The 16467-nt window shown below is 34.3% G+C and overlaps 2 protein-coding genes across 2 annotated transcripts; both read left to right on the top strand.

The window, feature by feature from the left end:
• The first annotated feature begins 3198 nt into the window (after window positions 1-3198).
• Window positions 3199-5782, top strand: LOC132172357 (uncharacterized). The gene is made up of 2 exons (XM_059583841.1): window positions 3199-5264; window positions 5378-5782. The coding sequence occupies exons 1-2, from the start codon at window positions 4661-4663 to the stop codon at window positions 5668-5670; spliced, it is 897 nt and encodes a 298-aa protein (XP_059439824.1). The 5' UTR covers window positions 3199-4660; the 3' UTR covers window positions 5671-5782.
• Window positions 5783-12402: 6620 nt separating this feature from the next.
• On the top strand, window positions 12403-14602 carry LOC132170532 (F-box/kelch-repeat protein At1g30090). Its single transcript, XM_059581542.1, has one exon. The coding sequence runs from the start codon at window positions 13177-13179 to the stop codon at window positions 14392-14394; it is 1218 nt and encodes a 405-aa protein (XP_059437525.1). The 5' UTR covers window positions 12403-13176; the 3' UTR covers window positions 14395-14602.
• Window positions 14603-16467: the final 1865 nt, after the last annotated feature.

Here is a 16467-nt window from a genome sequence, read left to right as displayed (position 1 = left end):
TTAAAATGCTCATTTGAATTATTTCATCATTAAAATTATACAAATATATAAAATGGTTATATTTTAGCTTTGCTTGAGCATCTTGTTGTTGTCTTTTGCTCTTTGGGTTAGCTTTGTTTTCTCTTTCATAGGTTATAGTGCCCCTCAACCAAAGGCATAGTTTACAATAGAAATGAAAACTAGTGTTCTTTTTTGTTCAACAGATGATGCCAAACTCTACCCATAGAGAGTGCAAACTAGTGCATTGCAAAAATCAAATTAGTGGCAACCAGATTAGTGCATTACAGCCACATCAGCACAATTTACAAGCTGTATTTGATAGTATTTCTGCAATTGCCTTACTCATAGCCTTATCATCACCTGTGATAATTGTAAAAGGAGCACATCTAATCATTGCCTCGAGCCATGTTTTAAACAACCATGCATAAGATTTAGCCGTTTTATTTACAAACAAAGCACATTTAAACATCACCGATTGGTGACGATGATTAACTCCAGTAAAAGAAAAAAAAAATGCATGTGGGTAGCACCAAAAGTAACAATATCTCTAAAATACTGATATGCGGTGCATGATCTAGCATCTGCTCAATGCAATTTTTAATGCATCAATTTCCATCGATTTGAATTGCGTAAACAAAACCCAAGTTTTTACATTGGCTCTTAAGAAAATAATTGTACATTATACGATGAAAAACAGACTATTGGTTGCTTCAAATCATTTTTACGCAAATTTATCTCATTTTGATCTTCTACCATTCCAGGTTCAACATTTAAATCTTCAATGGAATCATCACAACATGAGATTTCAAGTTCTTCACCATTCTTATTCATCCAGCAATGTGGTTTTTATTTTTTATTAAATCATTGAACTCAAAAAATAAAAATAAAAAAAACAAATTTCACTCAAACATATCAATATAAATATAAGAGAATTTAAACAAAAATTACGATTTTTCATAAATATTTAATAAAAATATTTTTTAATATATTTTACTAAATGCCTTTATGATTTTAAAAAGTAATAATTTCAAAAACACAAATTTTAAAATTATACTTATTAAAATCGTATTAAAACCACAGTTCCGAACGGATCGTAAGAAAAGTATTTTATATATATACTATATAACATTACTCAATTTTTAATGACATAGAAACCCTGTAATTGGAAGAGATTATTATAACCACGGCATCATGCAGCGTAGAACAGAAGTATGCAGAATTGGGAAATGGCGGTGTACGAGACCCCCATAGCTTGTAGAATTGGGCCCTTCAATGGGTAATGCTTTCTGTCTCTCTCGAACACGCAGAACCCATAATCTCTGTGACCCATCTCATATATTTGCCGAGTTTAATTCCACATTCTTTGTTAAGTCTTGCGCTATGTGCTTTTCATATTATGATTATTGAGTTCTTGGTATTTTGCAATGATACAAGAATATTATTTAGGCACAACCTAGTTGGACCAAATGTTTTCTAATGGGATTCTAGGATGGTATTTTGGTTGGTTTGTTGTTTTGCATACAATGCAGTGTCTGAAATATCCATTCAGACCCAGTTAGACCAAATGTGCTTTGATAAGTTTATTGGGATTATTTATTTATTTATTATTATTATTATTATTTTTAATGTTGATATGGTTGAGATTTTGGGCTTTGTTTTAATAGCAAATTGGAGCCATAGTGAAATCCTCTCTTTTAAGAATTCTATTACTCTGCATCATTTGGAATGCTTTACCTCTATGCCTTATGTGGATTATTTGGAGGGAGATGAATGCTATGACCTTTGGTTGAATGGAATTACCAATATTTAGATTAAAGACTCTTTTTTTGATTTATTGTTTGATTGGATGAGGAGAATAGGGGAATTTTGTTCTTTGTCTTTCTTGGAAATTTTTAGGCCTTTGTGATTGTAGCTGTTAGTTTTTAATTTTTCATATTCTCTTGAACACCTTGCATTATAAGTCCAACAAAAAAGATTTGTAGGAGTCTGCATCACTGGAATACTATAATGCAGCGAAGTACCTCACCCCCATCATCTTTTCATGTTTTAAGTGTATTTAAGTGAGCTCATATCATGATCGAAAAAGAAAAAGAGTTAGCTCAATTCATTATCATCTCTTTGTAGCATTGATCTAATTTTGGAAGACAAAGCACCAGAACTCTTTTGACAATGTAAAGGAAAATTATTTATTTATGCACCATCTCTCTTACACATATGACACTGATTAACAATAACGCACTTCCTCTTACTAGTGTCAAGCACCTATGTTAAAAGTGGCATTTCGCGCAAAGAACACAACAGGAGAAACTGAGGAATCTTAATCTCCTTCCAAGGGAATAGAAGCAGGAGCCCTTAAAACCGTGTCATAAGGTTTAACCTTAAATTTATTATCATGCAACAATTTCTAACACACCTTATGTCCCCCCTCCTCTTTGACCCCTACCCCATATGGAAGATAACATTTTTCTTTTCTTTTTTTTTTTAGAAAAAAAAAAAAAAAAAAAAAAATCCATCTATCCAAGTCAGCTTCTAATCCTGAAAAGCCAGATAAATTTGGATTTTCACCAACGATCATTGACTGATCCACCTTGTTAATTAGCCAACCCAGCACTCTTATCCTCAGCTTAGTTAGTCAAGACTGAGAAAATGATCTGAGAAGTACCTCCTTGCACCTCACATCATTCCAAAAGTGCATGCACGTGCCATCACTAATCTTGTATTGAATAAACTTAATCATATCCAATTCTAATGTCTTTCATTTGGTACACCCTAATATCCATGCTAGTTGAGTAATTCGTCATTACTTCTTTCCATCACTTTCCTCCAAGTATTAGTCTTCCCCACAGCCCACCTCTATAACCATTTATGAGGAAGTGGATCAAATGGCATGTCCACCCCTATAAACAAGGGTCGGAGGATGAGTTTATTGGTTCAATCCTTATAGAAAAGAAAAAACATGCTGTTAAACCAATAAACTAGTATATTAAAAAGTCTTCTTCATTGCCATGGCTTATAGCTTTGCTCCAAAGCTTCTAGAGAGGATATTTCATTTGACCAATTACGTGCTAATCATCAACCACTCTGAGGGTATTTAGTAATTAGATAAATATAGGATGTTAGGTTTCAAGGTTAGTAGTGTTTGGTTATGATCTTTATCAGTTGTACTCTTGTCAATTGTAGCCTTATTTATCATTGAAACTCTTCCTAGTTTAACTAGGAGATTTTATATTTGGAAGTTTCTTTTTGTGTTGGTTTTGCTTCTTTATTAGTAAGTACAAAGGAAGTTTCTATATTTGAAATTACTGGTAAAATCAAAACTTACTGAAATTTATAGAAATAGGCTAAAATGCATTGATACTTTAGAATGTAAGTACTTGTAGTAGGTTTCCTGTCAATTTTAGTTGAAAGGAAAATGCATTCTCTGCTTTGCTCCAAAGCACATAAATATTTATTTGATTAGATAATAATAACTGTGCTTCTTTACGTACCCAATGAGCTTTAGCTCAAATGGTACTTCCTCCCTTTGTAGTAAGGTGGAGGATGAGGTCATTGGTTCATGTCCTACCTGTGCATGTGTAAGTTACCAATAAAAATACTGTGATTCTTCACGTATTTAAGTTGTGAAACATTTATGTTTTGATCTATATTTAGGGTGGACTTGAGGTCTTAAATATACAGAAGGCTTTGAGTCATTTAGTGTGATAAGTTATTTCCCGGTTGAGAATTGATTTTCATCACAATTCTTCTCTTTGTGTGTGTGTGTTCTTACTGATTGAAGTTCCAACCATATGGTCATTGTTTTATGATGAGAACCCTTCAGTTGCAATCATCTTGTCAAAAACATTAATTAGTGATATTATTGTGAGATGCTGCTCAAATACAGTAATTTGGACGATTTGATGTCTTAATTATCTCTCATTCATATTGAACACTTTACTACCATATAGTTACTTGAAGCTTGGAAGGTCAGCAGGTCCACATTATTACACCTTGCCTTAAGTCAAATGATTGAATGACCAACATTCCTTGCCATTCTCTCCACTACATAAATATTGTTTAGAAATCAAATTGAATCAGCTATGTAACTCATGAAATATTAAGCAATCAACTATGCTTGTATGATATAGGTAATGTGATGAACATTCAGAATTAAATATTGGATTCGTGAGGATCCAAACTAAGAAGAAATCAACTTCCATAATAATCCCTTAACAGATGTCAGAAATTAGTGATGACAGGTTGTTACATGACCTTGCACTATTTACATGGGTCCGATATTTGTTTTGCAAGGTGTTTGTGAGCATTGATGGCTGTCGTTGAGGGCGGATTATTGCAGATAAGGTTGCTTTAAAGCTGTTACTGCATGACGACCTCTTCTGCCAACTTTTTTTCCATTTGTGCTTTCTGTGTTTCTCTTCTTAATTGATTTTTATTACACTTGTCGTTTACCTTAATTTGTCTCGAGCGCTATGACCTGTCTTTCCCTAAAACGGCTATAAAAGGAGGTGAGAAATTGGGCATTTTCATCATAGCAAGATTGTTCTTGCACTTGCTAGTTTCCATCTCTTCATCTTAAAAAGTAATTTGTTCTTTTCCTTGCTAGTTTCCATCTCTTCATCATGAAAGTAGCCTTGTTGAGGTCTCATTTTCTAGTTAAACAATGAATTTCCATTTGGCATCTAATAAAGAAAATTCTGAGAAGGGTGTGGAGATCCATTCATGCTTCTATTGCAAAAAGGTGTTCAACAATCACCTGGCTCTTGGGGGTCATCTAAGGGCTCATCAGGAGGAAATTAATGCTAGGAGGAGCTGGAATTATCCTGTTCATTCCAGTAATTTCCTTGACGTTTCCAGCACTGCCCCTAATCGCATCTTGACGGGTCAGCCTGAAAATTTCTCTGGAGGTGCTAGGAATAATCCAAGTGCACTTTTCAGTAGGGCGACCTCTTCTATGGATTTCTCTAAGTTCTGCTCAAATGAATCCAGCTGTATCAATGCTAGAAAGTACTTTGAGAACAATGTTGGAAACGCCATATCTCAGTTTTTCATGTCTCCAAATCTTTCATCCAGCAGTGGTGCCGAAGTTCATCATTCAAATCCCTTAACCTCGTCACTTTTTATTCCATCTGCTAGCACTGCAACCACTGGTTTTCCTATGGATTCCTCATTGTACTCCGGATCATATGGAATCTGTCAGTTTAATACTGACGAATTAAGAACATTTAGAGATGGTAAGCCACCAAACTTTCAGCATCACTACCTTGGTAAGCTTTCATATCCTGTCTATTCTATTCTATTAAAGATTCTGATTTCAGTATTTGCTCAAATCAATTGCCTGGCTTGACAGAATTTAACATTGTTGGTTCCTTGCCTCCAGGTGATGGTCAGCGTTCAGGCCAAAATGGAGTTAATAAGTATAATGAGAGTAGTATGTTAACTTGTGAAGGAGGTAAGAAACGCTGCTTAGATGAAGTCCTGGGGAATTCTGACATGATGAATTCATCAAAAAAGCCTCAGACCACCTCCAACCTACCTGCAGAAACAGAGAAGCCTCAGAAGAAAGAGCTACTTCTTTTTAAGGATGTGGAGGATTCTTTTTTTGGGTTTGGGATTTCTTTTGATGACAAAGAGGAAGATGAAGCAGATCTGGATCTATCTCTACACCTGTAGCTTTGTATGTTTTTCTTTATAACTGAATAGATGTATGGATGGGTTTGCTGGTTATGTATATATTATGGTTTTGGTGTATGGAATTCTCTCTCTCTGCGCCTTTCTGATTGAATAGTGGTGGGATTCATTCCATAGAGGCGAACTAGAATTGCATGGATGGAGTGGTAGAAAGAAATAACCTCTCTTCCCTACACCACCACACCCCAAAAAAAATATATATATATATAACAAAAGAAATTTCTTGGCTCTCTTTGTTAATGTGTTTTGAATGGTGTTTTTTGTTTGAAAAAAGTGTTATAATGTGACATAAATGTAAATACTGTTTTTGTGTTTTTAGGAGTACTTTGTGTTTGGGTTGTTTATTATTGTTTTTGTTTTAAGAAGAGAAAACAAAAAATTTAACAAACAGAACTCTCAATTTTTCCATTTTAACTACTGATACATACATTCTGTGTTTCTATCTACTTCTTAAGTTGTCTTTCTGTTCTTAACAATGTTCAATAATCTTCTTTGATAATTCTTTTTGTCCTAGAAGGTGTAACTAGTTTAAAAATCATTTTCAGAATTGATTTGCTTGTTGTAAAGGAAACAATCTCTTATGTGTTTCTTTCTAGAAAAAATAGTTATGTCATAGTGAAGTGAATAAACTGCAACTAATATGCCAAGTAGATAGATATGCCTCTTTGGGCATGCTTCTTGTACTATATTCCAATTCAAGTTGTACAATCTTTTATCTATCAAGCACAAAGATTATCATGGCATGTTAATTATTATTATTTTTAATATCCTTAAGTGGGGATTTTATAAAAAAAGAAAGTTCCATACTCATTGAGTTTTTGATTTTCCAAATAATTTATGCCTACTAAATGATTCTCTAGGCTCTTAATCCTTTTGCTGTTGCACACTATTGGGTGGTAATTGGTGATATTATTTCATTGAATGACTATTTGCTCTTAGTTGGTCACCAAGTAAGGAATAAACCTTGCATGCAACCCTAGCCCACCCCTTTGGTTTCCTTTGCTGCCATACTATTCTAGCATTGGCATATTCTTCTTGTATTATCATTTATGGTTCTTGATATAATATTAACTCTAAAATAATGCACATGATTAAATTGGTTGTTTCATTGATAACCAGACACTTTTTTGGACATAACACTTCCTTTATATGCTCTTAATTGTCATATGCTCTTCTTTATATTCACTATACCTTTTTTTTTGTTTTTATTTTCTTCTTCTTCTTCATTGTTTTAGTCTAAACTTTTCGCATATAAGGCATGGTTTTTATGATTTATCGGTGCTGAACATGTTTAATTATGCAGGATTCCTGCATGACCCCTGTTATAAGTGCTGCAGTTCTATAATCCTGATTGTAGTTTTCTCTTGGGAAGAACTTTTTTACTGCATTTATGTAAGTCATGCTCATGGAACTATGGAAGTCTTGTTATATATTGACTGAAGCCTACCTATGATTATTATTGGAACCTTATTTTTTATGACAAGAATGTAATCAAGCTTCTGCTAGTTGTGTTAATAGGAGTTGCTTCTGCTGCTTATATATTCATATATGGTTAGATTATTTTTCATTTTACAATTTTTACTAGCAAATTACTCTTCGGCAGCTTATGGCGAGATTACTCATCACCAAGAAGATACTTCATAGTCAATACGCAAGCACACAACCAAAGGCACAATGAAGCAATGGGCTACAACTTTTTGCAGTCTTGCAGAATGGTACATTGCAGGATTGGAGAAATAGTTGGATGCAAACGAGGACTCTCACTATATCATTATACATGACTCTTTCTTTCTACAAAACTGACATGTTATTAATGTGAGCACTTCACATAGTATCAATCAAATTACAATATAAAGCAAAATGAACAATTTCATTAATGCAAAGATACTAGTAATTGCGGTTTCCACCGTTTAGGCCCCTTTTGTGCGGCTCCTAACGGGTAGGTGCTACTATGGTCATACCCAGGTAGAATTGTCATAATTGGTCTTCTCGGCATACCTTTTTGGCTCAGGAAAAAAAAATTCTTATAGTCCTAAACTTCTGACATGAGTCTGAAAAACACCTTTAGCAGTAGCCTTAGTGGAGAAATGTTGTAGGATCAGCTCTCCTTGTGCAATATCAAGAGTGGAATGAAATCGAATGTCTATGTGTTTGGTTATGCCATGGTATTAGGGATACTTGACATATGCCAAAGTTGTTATTATCATTGTATATCCTAATGGGCTTCCTCTGCCAGAGACATAACCCCTAGGCCCTGAAAGAATCTCCTCAACCAAATAGCCTCTTGTACTGTTGTAGAACAAACAACATACTCTGACTCCATTGTCTCTCTAGTGGTACACTCCCACTAGGAGGTAAGTCAATCCCACTATCTTTGGCGATTTTAATATGAGATTGTGATTCTCTAACCTCGCCAAAAGATGGAGTAATTCCCTCAAGTTCTTGCAACCCATTAAGTTCAAGATCTATCGTTGTTTCACCAATGCTAGGAAAATCATTCTCAATAAATGTGACACCATATAACTCTATCTCAAGCATTCTTCATTGTCATTCCTTCAAAATAGTGTTAGGACTTAGGAGGAGACAAGGAGTTGTTTTTTAGAACTCCATACTGTTTGGAGGATGTAAAAGGCGTGAAAAACGAGAGTTTTGACAGAGGGTGGTACGAAGAAGACGATGAATGTGTCATCATTCGAACCATCATTCTAACAAGACTCAGGTAGAACTATCCTTCGAACACTATTCTAATGAAGCCCATTCTAACCACCATTCTAATGAGGCTCGTGCAAACATCATTCTAATAAGGCCATAGTTAGCCTCACTTAAGAGGAATAGTAGTAGCACCCTTTGATTAATTACCCGTTAATCAAGTTGAGGACACCACCTTACCCCTCGGATGGTCCAACTACCCTCATGTGATGGTTCGGTGTGACACTAATCAATAATATACCTTGAAGTTCATTGATCATTCCCACCTAAAACACATAGAAGTCCTCAAATCGGGGTAAATTAAAGTGTCCAGCCAAGAGAGCATTAAAGATTCGGTTGGATTGATAGACATTGAATAAGAACAATTATATATATATAAAAGTTAAAAAAAAAAAAAAAAAAAAAAAAAAACTTAGTATAGTTAAATCATATTGAAATTAAAATAGTCAAATTTATTTGCACAAAGTTAAAATATGTTCAAAGAACAATTAAAGGTAATCCCTCTCTTTAAGATATGTATGCCGCCGGCCTACTTGGATTGGGACCATGGATAAACAAATTCCATGCTTCTTACCAAATCTTCTTGGCCTTTATATTTTCTCATTTTTGAAGTTATATATATATACACACGTAGATGTATGCATGTATGTATGTATGTATACATCAAAACATTGGTATCCCAAGAACACGTTTTATTTATAAATTTATAATGTGAAATCATGCATCCATGCAACCATCTTTCTTGGATTCTTTTTCCATTTTCTTTTCAAACCTGGAAAAGTAAAACACCAAAACGCGTTAATATATGGTACTTAGACCAAACAGGGCCGAAAAAAGGACGGTTAGATTCCGTTGATTTGGTTTGATGGCTAGTTGCGTGTAAAGCTTTGTCATCGTCATGGGACCAACCTTAACTTTATTCCGTAAACGGATGTTGAGGCGCCTAAGCCATGATAAATCCCTTTCTGTTTGGCAAGTGAGAAAGCTTTTTTCAGAGTATATTAATAATCAAACAAACTCGAATCTTCCCCTTTCTCTTTCTTAATTTTATCCTAATCTGCTATGTTTAGCAGCTTTAGTTGATTTCTTTTTGTCTAAAAAAGAAAGCAAGTATGAAAATTGCACCTCTCCACAATTAAAAAATAAGAAAAAATAAAAAATAAACGAAAAACTTTACGAAACTCTCGTAAACTTCCACTTCCACATGTTTTGAAAGTAATTCTAAAGTTTAAAAACTCTCAATTAAGAGTATCATACTTCTAATTTCTTTCAATTACCTCATTTCGTTAGGATTTTTCATGCAAATTAAATAGCCATGTAACTTCGGGAGAAGGGTGCCTTGAATCCTGTCAAAATTTTCAAAATATCATTTTTTAAAAAAATAATAATAATAATTGCCTGAATCTTTACAATTTTTTATTTTATATCTTTATAATAAAAATATTGGTATTTTGAGAATTTTGACAAGATTAAACGGAAAATTTGCAGAATGAGGTAATTGAAAGTTCGATACCCTTAATTGAGAATTTTTGAACTTCGAAAAAATTAATTTCTAAATGCGTAAAAGTTTTTAGGTTTACTGAAGTTTCTCCAAATTTAAGCTATTATTTCAATCTAAAGTTGAAATGGAAATATTGGAAATCGACTATTTCATTGTTTTAATATATCTAATGATATACATAGTGTTAAATCATTTAAAAATATTTAAAATAACGTGACAATATCTACGTCATTAAATTTGGTAAAAATTAGCATGAAACCATGAAATGGAGGATCCTATTGTGCAAACCAAAAAAATTTCTTCTCTTTTTGTTTTTGCTACCTACCATGATGGATGGAGTTGACCCTTTAACTCCACTTGTGGGGCGGGCTGAGAAATTAACTCCATATTAAAGAGGAAATATTAATATTGGTCATCATAAACCTAACCTAAATGAGCCGACATTTCTCAAACTCCTTTAAGGTTTCAATTTGATTGCAAGCTGTCTCTAAGAGATAGCTTAATTAGTTGAAAATTACACTTTATGAAGTAGAAATTATAAGTTTGAATCCCTCTTTCCCTCTCCCTCTCTCTCCCTCTTATGCAGACATGTCAAAAAAAAAGAAAAAAAAGATTACAAGCTTAGATTCCAAGGTTGGGGGGTTTTTTGTAGATGTTGTTTCATTTTTTTTACTCTAAGGTAGCAAAACACGGATGCATGAATCACATGGACACGGATCCTCTCCAGTTGGTTTGCTAGTCATTTTTAAGTAAAGGGTAAAATTGTCATTTTATTTTATTTTTTTGACAATTTTTTTCTTTACTTAAAAATGATCGGCTTCTCTCAAATTGAAATCAACTAGAGAAGATCAAAATACAACTCACATAGAGATGAATGTATTATATGATGGCATTGGAAGATATTTAAAAAAAGAAAATCAATGACTTGAAAAAGATATAAAGATGGAAAATCCAACCTTTTCCCCCTTTTTATCAAAGCCATATATTTTGTTCATCTTTTTGATCCAACATTAATGATGGGCATTTGTTTAGAATAGACCCACTAACTAAACTTCTAAAGAATCCTACTCTTCTAACAAAATCCTCTCCATTGCCTAAAAAAAAAATATATATTCTACCCAATAATTTTCAACAAGTAATTTGGGCTTCTAGAAAAGTTAAAATATATATATATAGGACTTGTTTGGGATTGCGTTTACCTAAAAGTGCGTTTAACACTCAAAAAGTCTGTTTGAAAAAAAAAAAAAAAAAAAAAAAAAAAGTCATTTGGTAAAAAAAATTAAAAACGCTTTTAAGGGTCCAAAAAGCTTAAAAATAGTTAAAATGCACTTTTGGTAAAAGCCAAAAAATGAAGCTTTTGCCAAAAAGTATTTTTTGACTTAAAAGTTCTATTTTTCAAAGGCAATCCCAAACATGCTCATAGGGTACTTGTCATTATGGCATCCTCTTCTTCCGATTTCTTTTTCAGGTAATTATTTAAAACTCTATTTGATTTCCAAGCACACTCTTTCAAGAAAAGGAATAATATTTGATTATTCACAAATCATATTATTTAATTTTTAAAATGTAATTAGATGCTCAAAAAAAAAAAAGAAAAAAACTTGGCTTAAATTACGGGTTTGGCACTTTCGCATTGAGTTTAATTAGTCGTTCCTTTCTAATCTTCCACGTAGACAAGAGCAAAAAGCGAGCCACAGTCTCCATTTGTGGCACGTGAAAATCACGCTCCTCTGACCGGGCATGATGAGTACACGGGTTTTGGCTAGACATAAAAAAATTAAAAATAAGAGTATTTATTTATTTATTTAAAAATAAAATTATCTTTTAAAATTTGATTAATAAACAAGTTTAAGTTCAAATATAATAGTACCTTCATCAACATTCAACACTCACGTGAAGGCAAAGTTTGACTTTTACTCTAATATAAATATAAAATGGAAAATTATTTATTTAAATCTATGGATATATAGTCATAAATTAAATAACAAAATTCATGCTCTAAATTATGGCTAATTTTATGTATAAAGTTTATGATTAATTAAATAACAAGTTCAATATTATATTATTGTAAATAAATAAATAAATGAAAAATACTATGTGCTCTTCTAGTATTCACCTGGTTTCCTCCCAATTATGATGTGCCTTTTAAAATCATCAATAGATTAAAGTCAATAATTATAATTTTAAATTTAAGGATGATTTTAAAAGTCACATCACAGTTAGGAGGACACTAAAAAAATACTACAATCATAAATTTTTATATAAAGTTTTGAATATTCAAATTAAAAAAAAAAAAATCACTTATATCCCCCAACATAATCAAACAAAGCAATCTTTATCTTTTAATATATATATATATAATTGTAGATAAAAGTGGGATTCTCAGCTTCCTTCTCACACTTGGTAGGCGCGTGGGGTTGCACGAAACTAAAATCAACAAGCTATGCTTATTGCTTGCCACAGAATAATATATATTGTATTGTATCCTTTCGGAGGAAGAAAATGAAGAGTAGTCGTATGCTCATGGGTCACCTCTCTGTTTTGCGAAAACTGGAGCTCTCAAAATCTCATCAAAGTCACCATCTTTGTAACAATATTTCAGCAGTTTCCTGCTTGTAAGTTCTTATACTAGCTTCCTCATCTCCTTTTTGTTGTTTCTGCAACGTGGGTTTGCAGTTTCTAAGTTGTATAGAAATATATGTTCTCGGTTTGGTTTGTCTTTTTAAATTATCAATCTGTAAAGACCGTATAAAATATTCATTTCTGTGTGATTTACAAACTGGGTTTTTGTGGGTATTTGGTTTCTATCTCTCTAAAGAAGGAATAGCCAAGAATTTGGCCTGTTTCTGGGGAGCTGCTTTCAGGGTTTTTGGTGTTTTTTTTTTTTTTTGGTAGTTCCCTGCTTATAGACTATCAAGTTGGTATATTGATAAGCAATACTGGTACTAAAAGCAGTGGATGGAATCTTATTTGGTGCATGTTGGATTGAATTTGGGTTTTTAGAAGAAACCTTGTGTGAATTTTATGTTCTGTAATTATATGTTATGAGGATGTTATGGACAAGGCATTGGTGCTTCACTTTGGTGTAATTCTGGATTTGATGTAATTCGAAGATTTTGGAAGAGAAATAAGTAGTCTGGATTGAGATTTGGGTCATTTGGTGTTGTTCATAAATAATAATTATCTGGTGATATAGCATAGACAAGGAACTGCATATTGGAACCAGGGCCTTCTCATTGTTTGTCAAGGGTTCAGATATTGTGTCTAAGAGAAAAAAGATGCAAAGGGTCCGATTGTCTTCCCAACAGGCACCCGTACACAAGCTGGGGGATTCCCAAATAACATTATCCCCAAAATTTAGGTTAGCAGTTATGCAATCTTCTTTGTTAAATCCTTCAACAGATTTAGAGTTAACTCTTAGGGGAGAATCCCTCATTCCGGGCCTTCCCGATGATGTTGCACTCAACTGTCTTCTCCGGCTTCCAGTCCAAAGCCATGCATCGTGCAAAGCTGTCTGCAAGCGGTGGCATCTACTGCTCGGTAGTAAAGGGGGATTTTTCAGCCGGAGAAAGGAATTGGGCTTCAAAGACCCTTGGCTCTTTGTCTTTGCCTTCCACAAGTGCACTGGAAAGATTCAGTGGCAGGTTCTTGACCTTACTCACTTCTCTTGGCATACTATCCCAGCAATGCCTTGCAAGGACAAGGTTTGTCCCCATGGATTTAGGTGTGTTTCGATCCCCCATGAGGGAACCCTGTTTGTTTGTGGGGGTATGGTTTCTGATGTAGATTGCCCCCTTGACTTGGTTCTGAAATACGAGATGCAGAAGAACCGTTGGACTGTGATGAGTCAAATGATCACTGCTAGGTCATTTTTTGCAAGTGGCGTGATTGATGGGATGATTTATGCGGCTGGAGGAAACAGCGCAGATCTTTTTGAGCTTGACGCAGCTGAGGTTATGGATCCTGTTAAGGGGAGTTGGCATCCCATTGCAAGCATGGGAACAAATATGGCTTCTTATGATGCAGCAGTGCTGAATGGGAAACTTCTTGTGACGGAAGGCTGGTTATGGCCATTCTATGTCGCTCCAAGGGGTCAGGTTTATGACCCTAGAACAAATAATTGGGAGAGTATGGCGGCCGGGCTGAGAGAAGGTTGGACAGGTTCAAGTGTGGTGGTTTATGGGCACTTGTTTGTCGTTTCAGAGCTTGAAAGAATGAAGCTTAAGGTTTATGACACAGATACTGATTCCTGGGACACAATAGAAGGGCCTCCTTTACCGGAACAAATATGCAAACCTTTTGCCGTGAATTCCTGTGATTGCAGAATCTTTGTTGTGGGTAGGAACCTTCATGTTGCTGTGGGTAATATCTCAAGGCTCCCCAAAAAAGGATCTTGCAATAGAAAGTGGAGTTTTTTTGTTCAATGGCAGGTGGTGGACGCACCAGAAAGTCTCTCTGACTTGACACCATCAAGCTCTCAGGTTCTGTTTGCGTAGGTTTTCGATTCTCTGTCTGTATTGTGTTCTGTATGATGTTCAATAATTGTTATTTATATGAAAATTATAGAAGCTGTAGAGTGGAAATGACTGTTCAAAAGGCTCTCGGGTAGATATTAGAATGAATGTATCAACTATATGATTTTATCTGTGTTCTTTTCTATATCTTTGACTCTGATTGAAATGCCATGAAGTCATTATTCTTATTGCTATGATTGTTGGATTAGAATGGTGATGTTACTTTGATGACCAAGGGCAGAAGGGCACTGGTATTGGGTCTGCTTAACAATGTTGTCCCAAATCTGTGAATGGATGCAAATGAAGTGGAACTCATAGCTGAATCTGCTGCTGCTTTAACATGCAAAACATTGGATTTTGGACTTTTTGTTAGCGATCAGTACAGTCAGAAGGTGGGAGGGAGGGAGGGAATTATTTTCTTTATTTCTGAGGCCCAGATCTTTGGTTTTCAATATTTAGAGCATGTTTGGAATTGTGTTTGAAAAATAGAGCTTTTAAGTCAAAAATCATTTTTTGGCAAAAGCTTCATTTTTAAGCTTTTTTCAAAAGTGGGTTTCTGTCATTTTTGGGCTTTTTGGCCCCTTAGAAGCGCTTTCAATTTTTGTTACCAAACGGGTACTTTTTTCTTCAAACATATTTTTTGAGTGTTAAAGCGCACATTTAGGCTCCTCAAACACATACCCAAACAAACTCTTAGTATGTGCATCACACGTCGAGGTGAAGCGATTGAGAATCTGTACTTAAATTATGGGAACTCAAATTGATGAGAAACGTGAGGGAGTCCCAAAAGGATGTAATGCAACACCCCCACATTTTTCATGCATCAGTAAATACAAGATGCGTTAATGTAACATTTTTTCTTTTCTATAAATTAAAGATATTAATCACAAAATTCGATAGAGCATTAAAACTTTGCATTCTACTTAAATACTTGTATCATTTGTTTAGCTTACAATCTTAATTAAACATCATAATCTATTAACTCCTACGTCAACCTTGCTTACATGAATATGTAATGCCTAGCAATGTGTGACCTTGAAGCTCTTGCCTCCCACTCTTTTTTTTTTTTTTTTTTGTTTTTGAAGTGAAATTTCATTCATTCAATCAAAAGCGTCAAAGATTACAACTTTCAGCATGAATAAAATCAGGATATTCTTCCATCCAAATTTTCTCTGTTGATGTATGGAGTGCCCCTTTCGCCAACATGTGTGCCGTCATATTTGCTTATCTTCTTGTATGCATCACAAGTCAAAACTAAAAGCTTTGCAAAACAATCTTCGCATCCTCAATTAACGTATCGTATTTCTACCATAGTTGATCTTCCATCTGAAAAGCATGAACTATTTCCCAAGTATCACCTTCCATAATAACGTTTTGTAGGACCAAATTTCTTCCAAAAAACACTGCATTCCAAGCCGCATAAGCTTTTGCCATTGTTAAGTCAATAATATACAGAACAGACATACACAAAGAGGCCAAAACCAAGCCCATATTGTCCCTTACTACAATTCCCACACCCATAAGCTTCCTCGTCTTATCAATTGCTGCATTCCAATTGATTTTGTATACACTATCTAGAGGCACTTTCCACCGTGGAAGAGTAGTTAGTTGTCTTCTTACCTCCATATTCTTATCTTTTTGTATTGCCATATAATAATCTTCAACAACCTCATGTGCAAGTTTTACAAGTTGTACAGGTTGTACAAACAAACCTCCAAACACAACTATATTGTTATGCAACCATATCCTACGAGCAACTGTGGCTGCAACTTCAATATCCTCATTTTCAAGCTTATTCCAAATGTCACTAATCACGTAGAAAAAATCTTTCCCATTTCTACCACATTTTTGTATCTTTTGAGGGCATTCTCCCCTTACGGCACATGATGATCGACAGTACCATAGGATATGATTTATATTTTCCACCTCCACCTCACATATCGGACAAAAAGGATCTTGCTTTACCTTCCTTTTGAATAAGTAAAGCAGATTATTACATGCCTTCCAAAGAAAAATTTCCACCACACCTAGCACATTCAAACCCCAAAGTTTCTT

Source organism: Corylus avellana, chromosome ca2 (assembly GCF_901000735.1).
Source record: "Corylus avellana chromosome ca2, CavTom2PMs-1.0".
In the NCBI taxonomy this organism is placed as follows: domain Eukaryota; kingdom Viridiplantae; phylum Streptophyta; class Magnoliopsida; order Fagales; family Betulaceae; genus Corylus; species Corylus avellana.
This window is presented reverse-complemented; position numbering and strand designations above follow the sequence as displayed.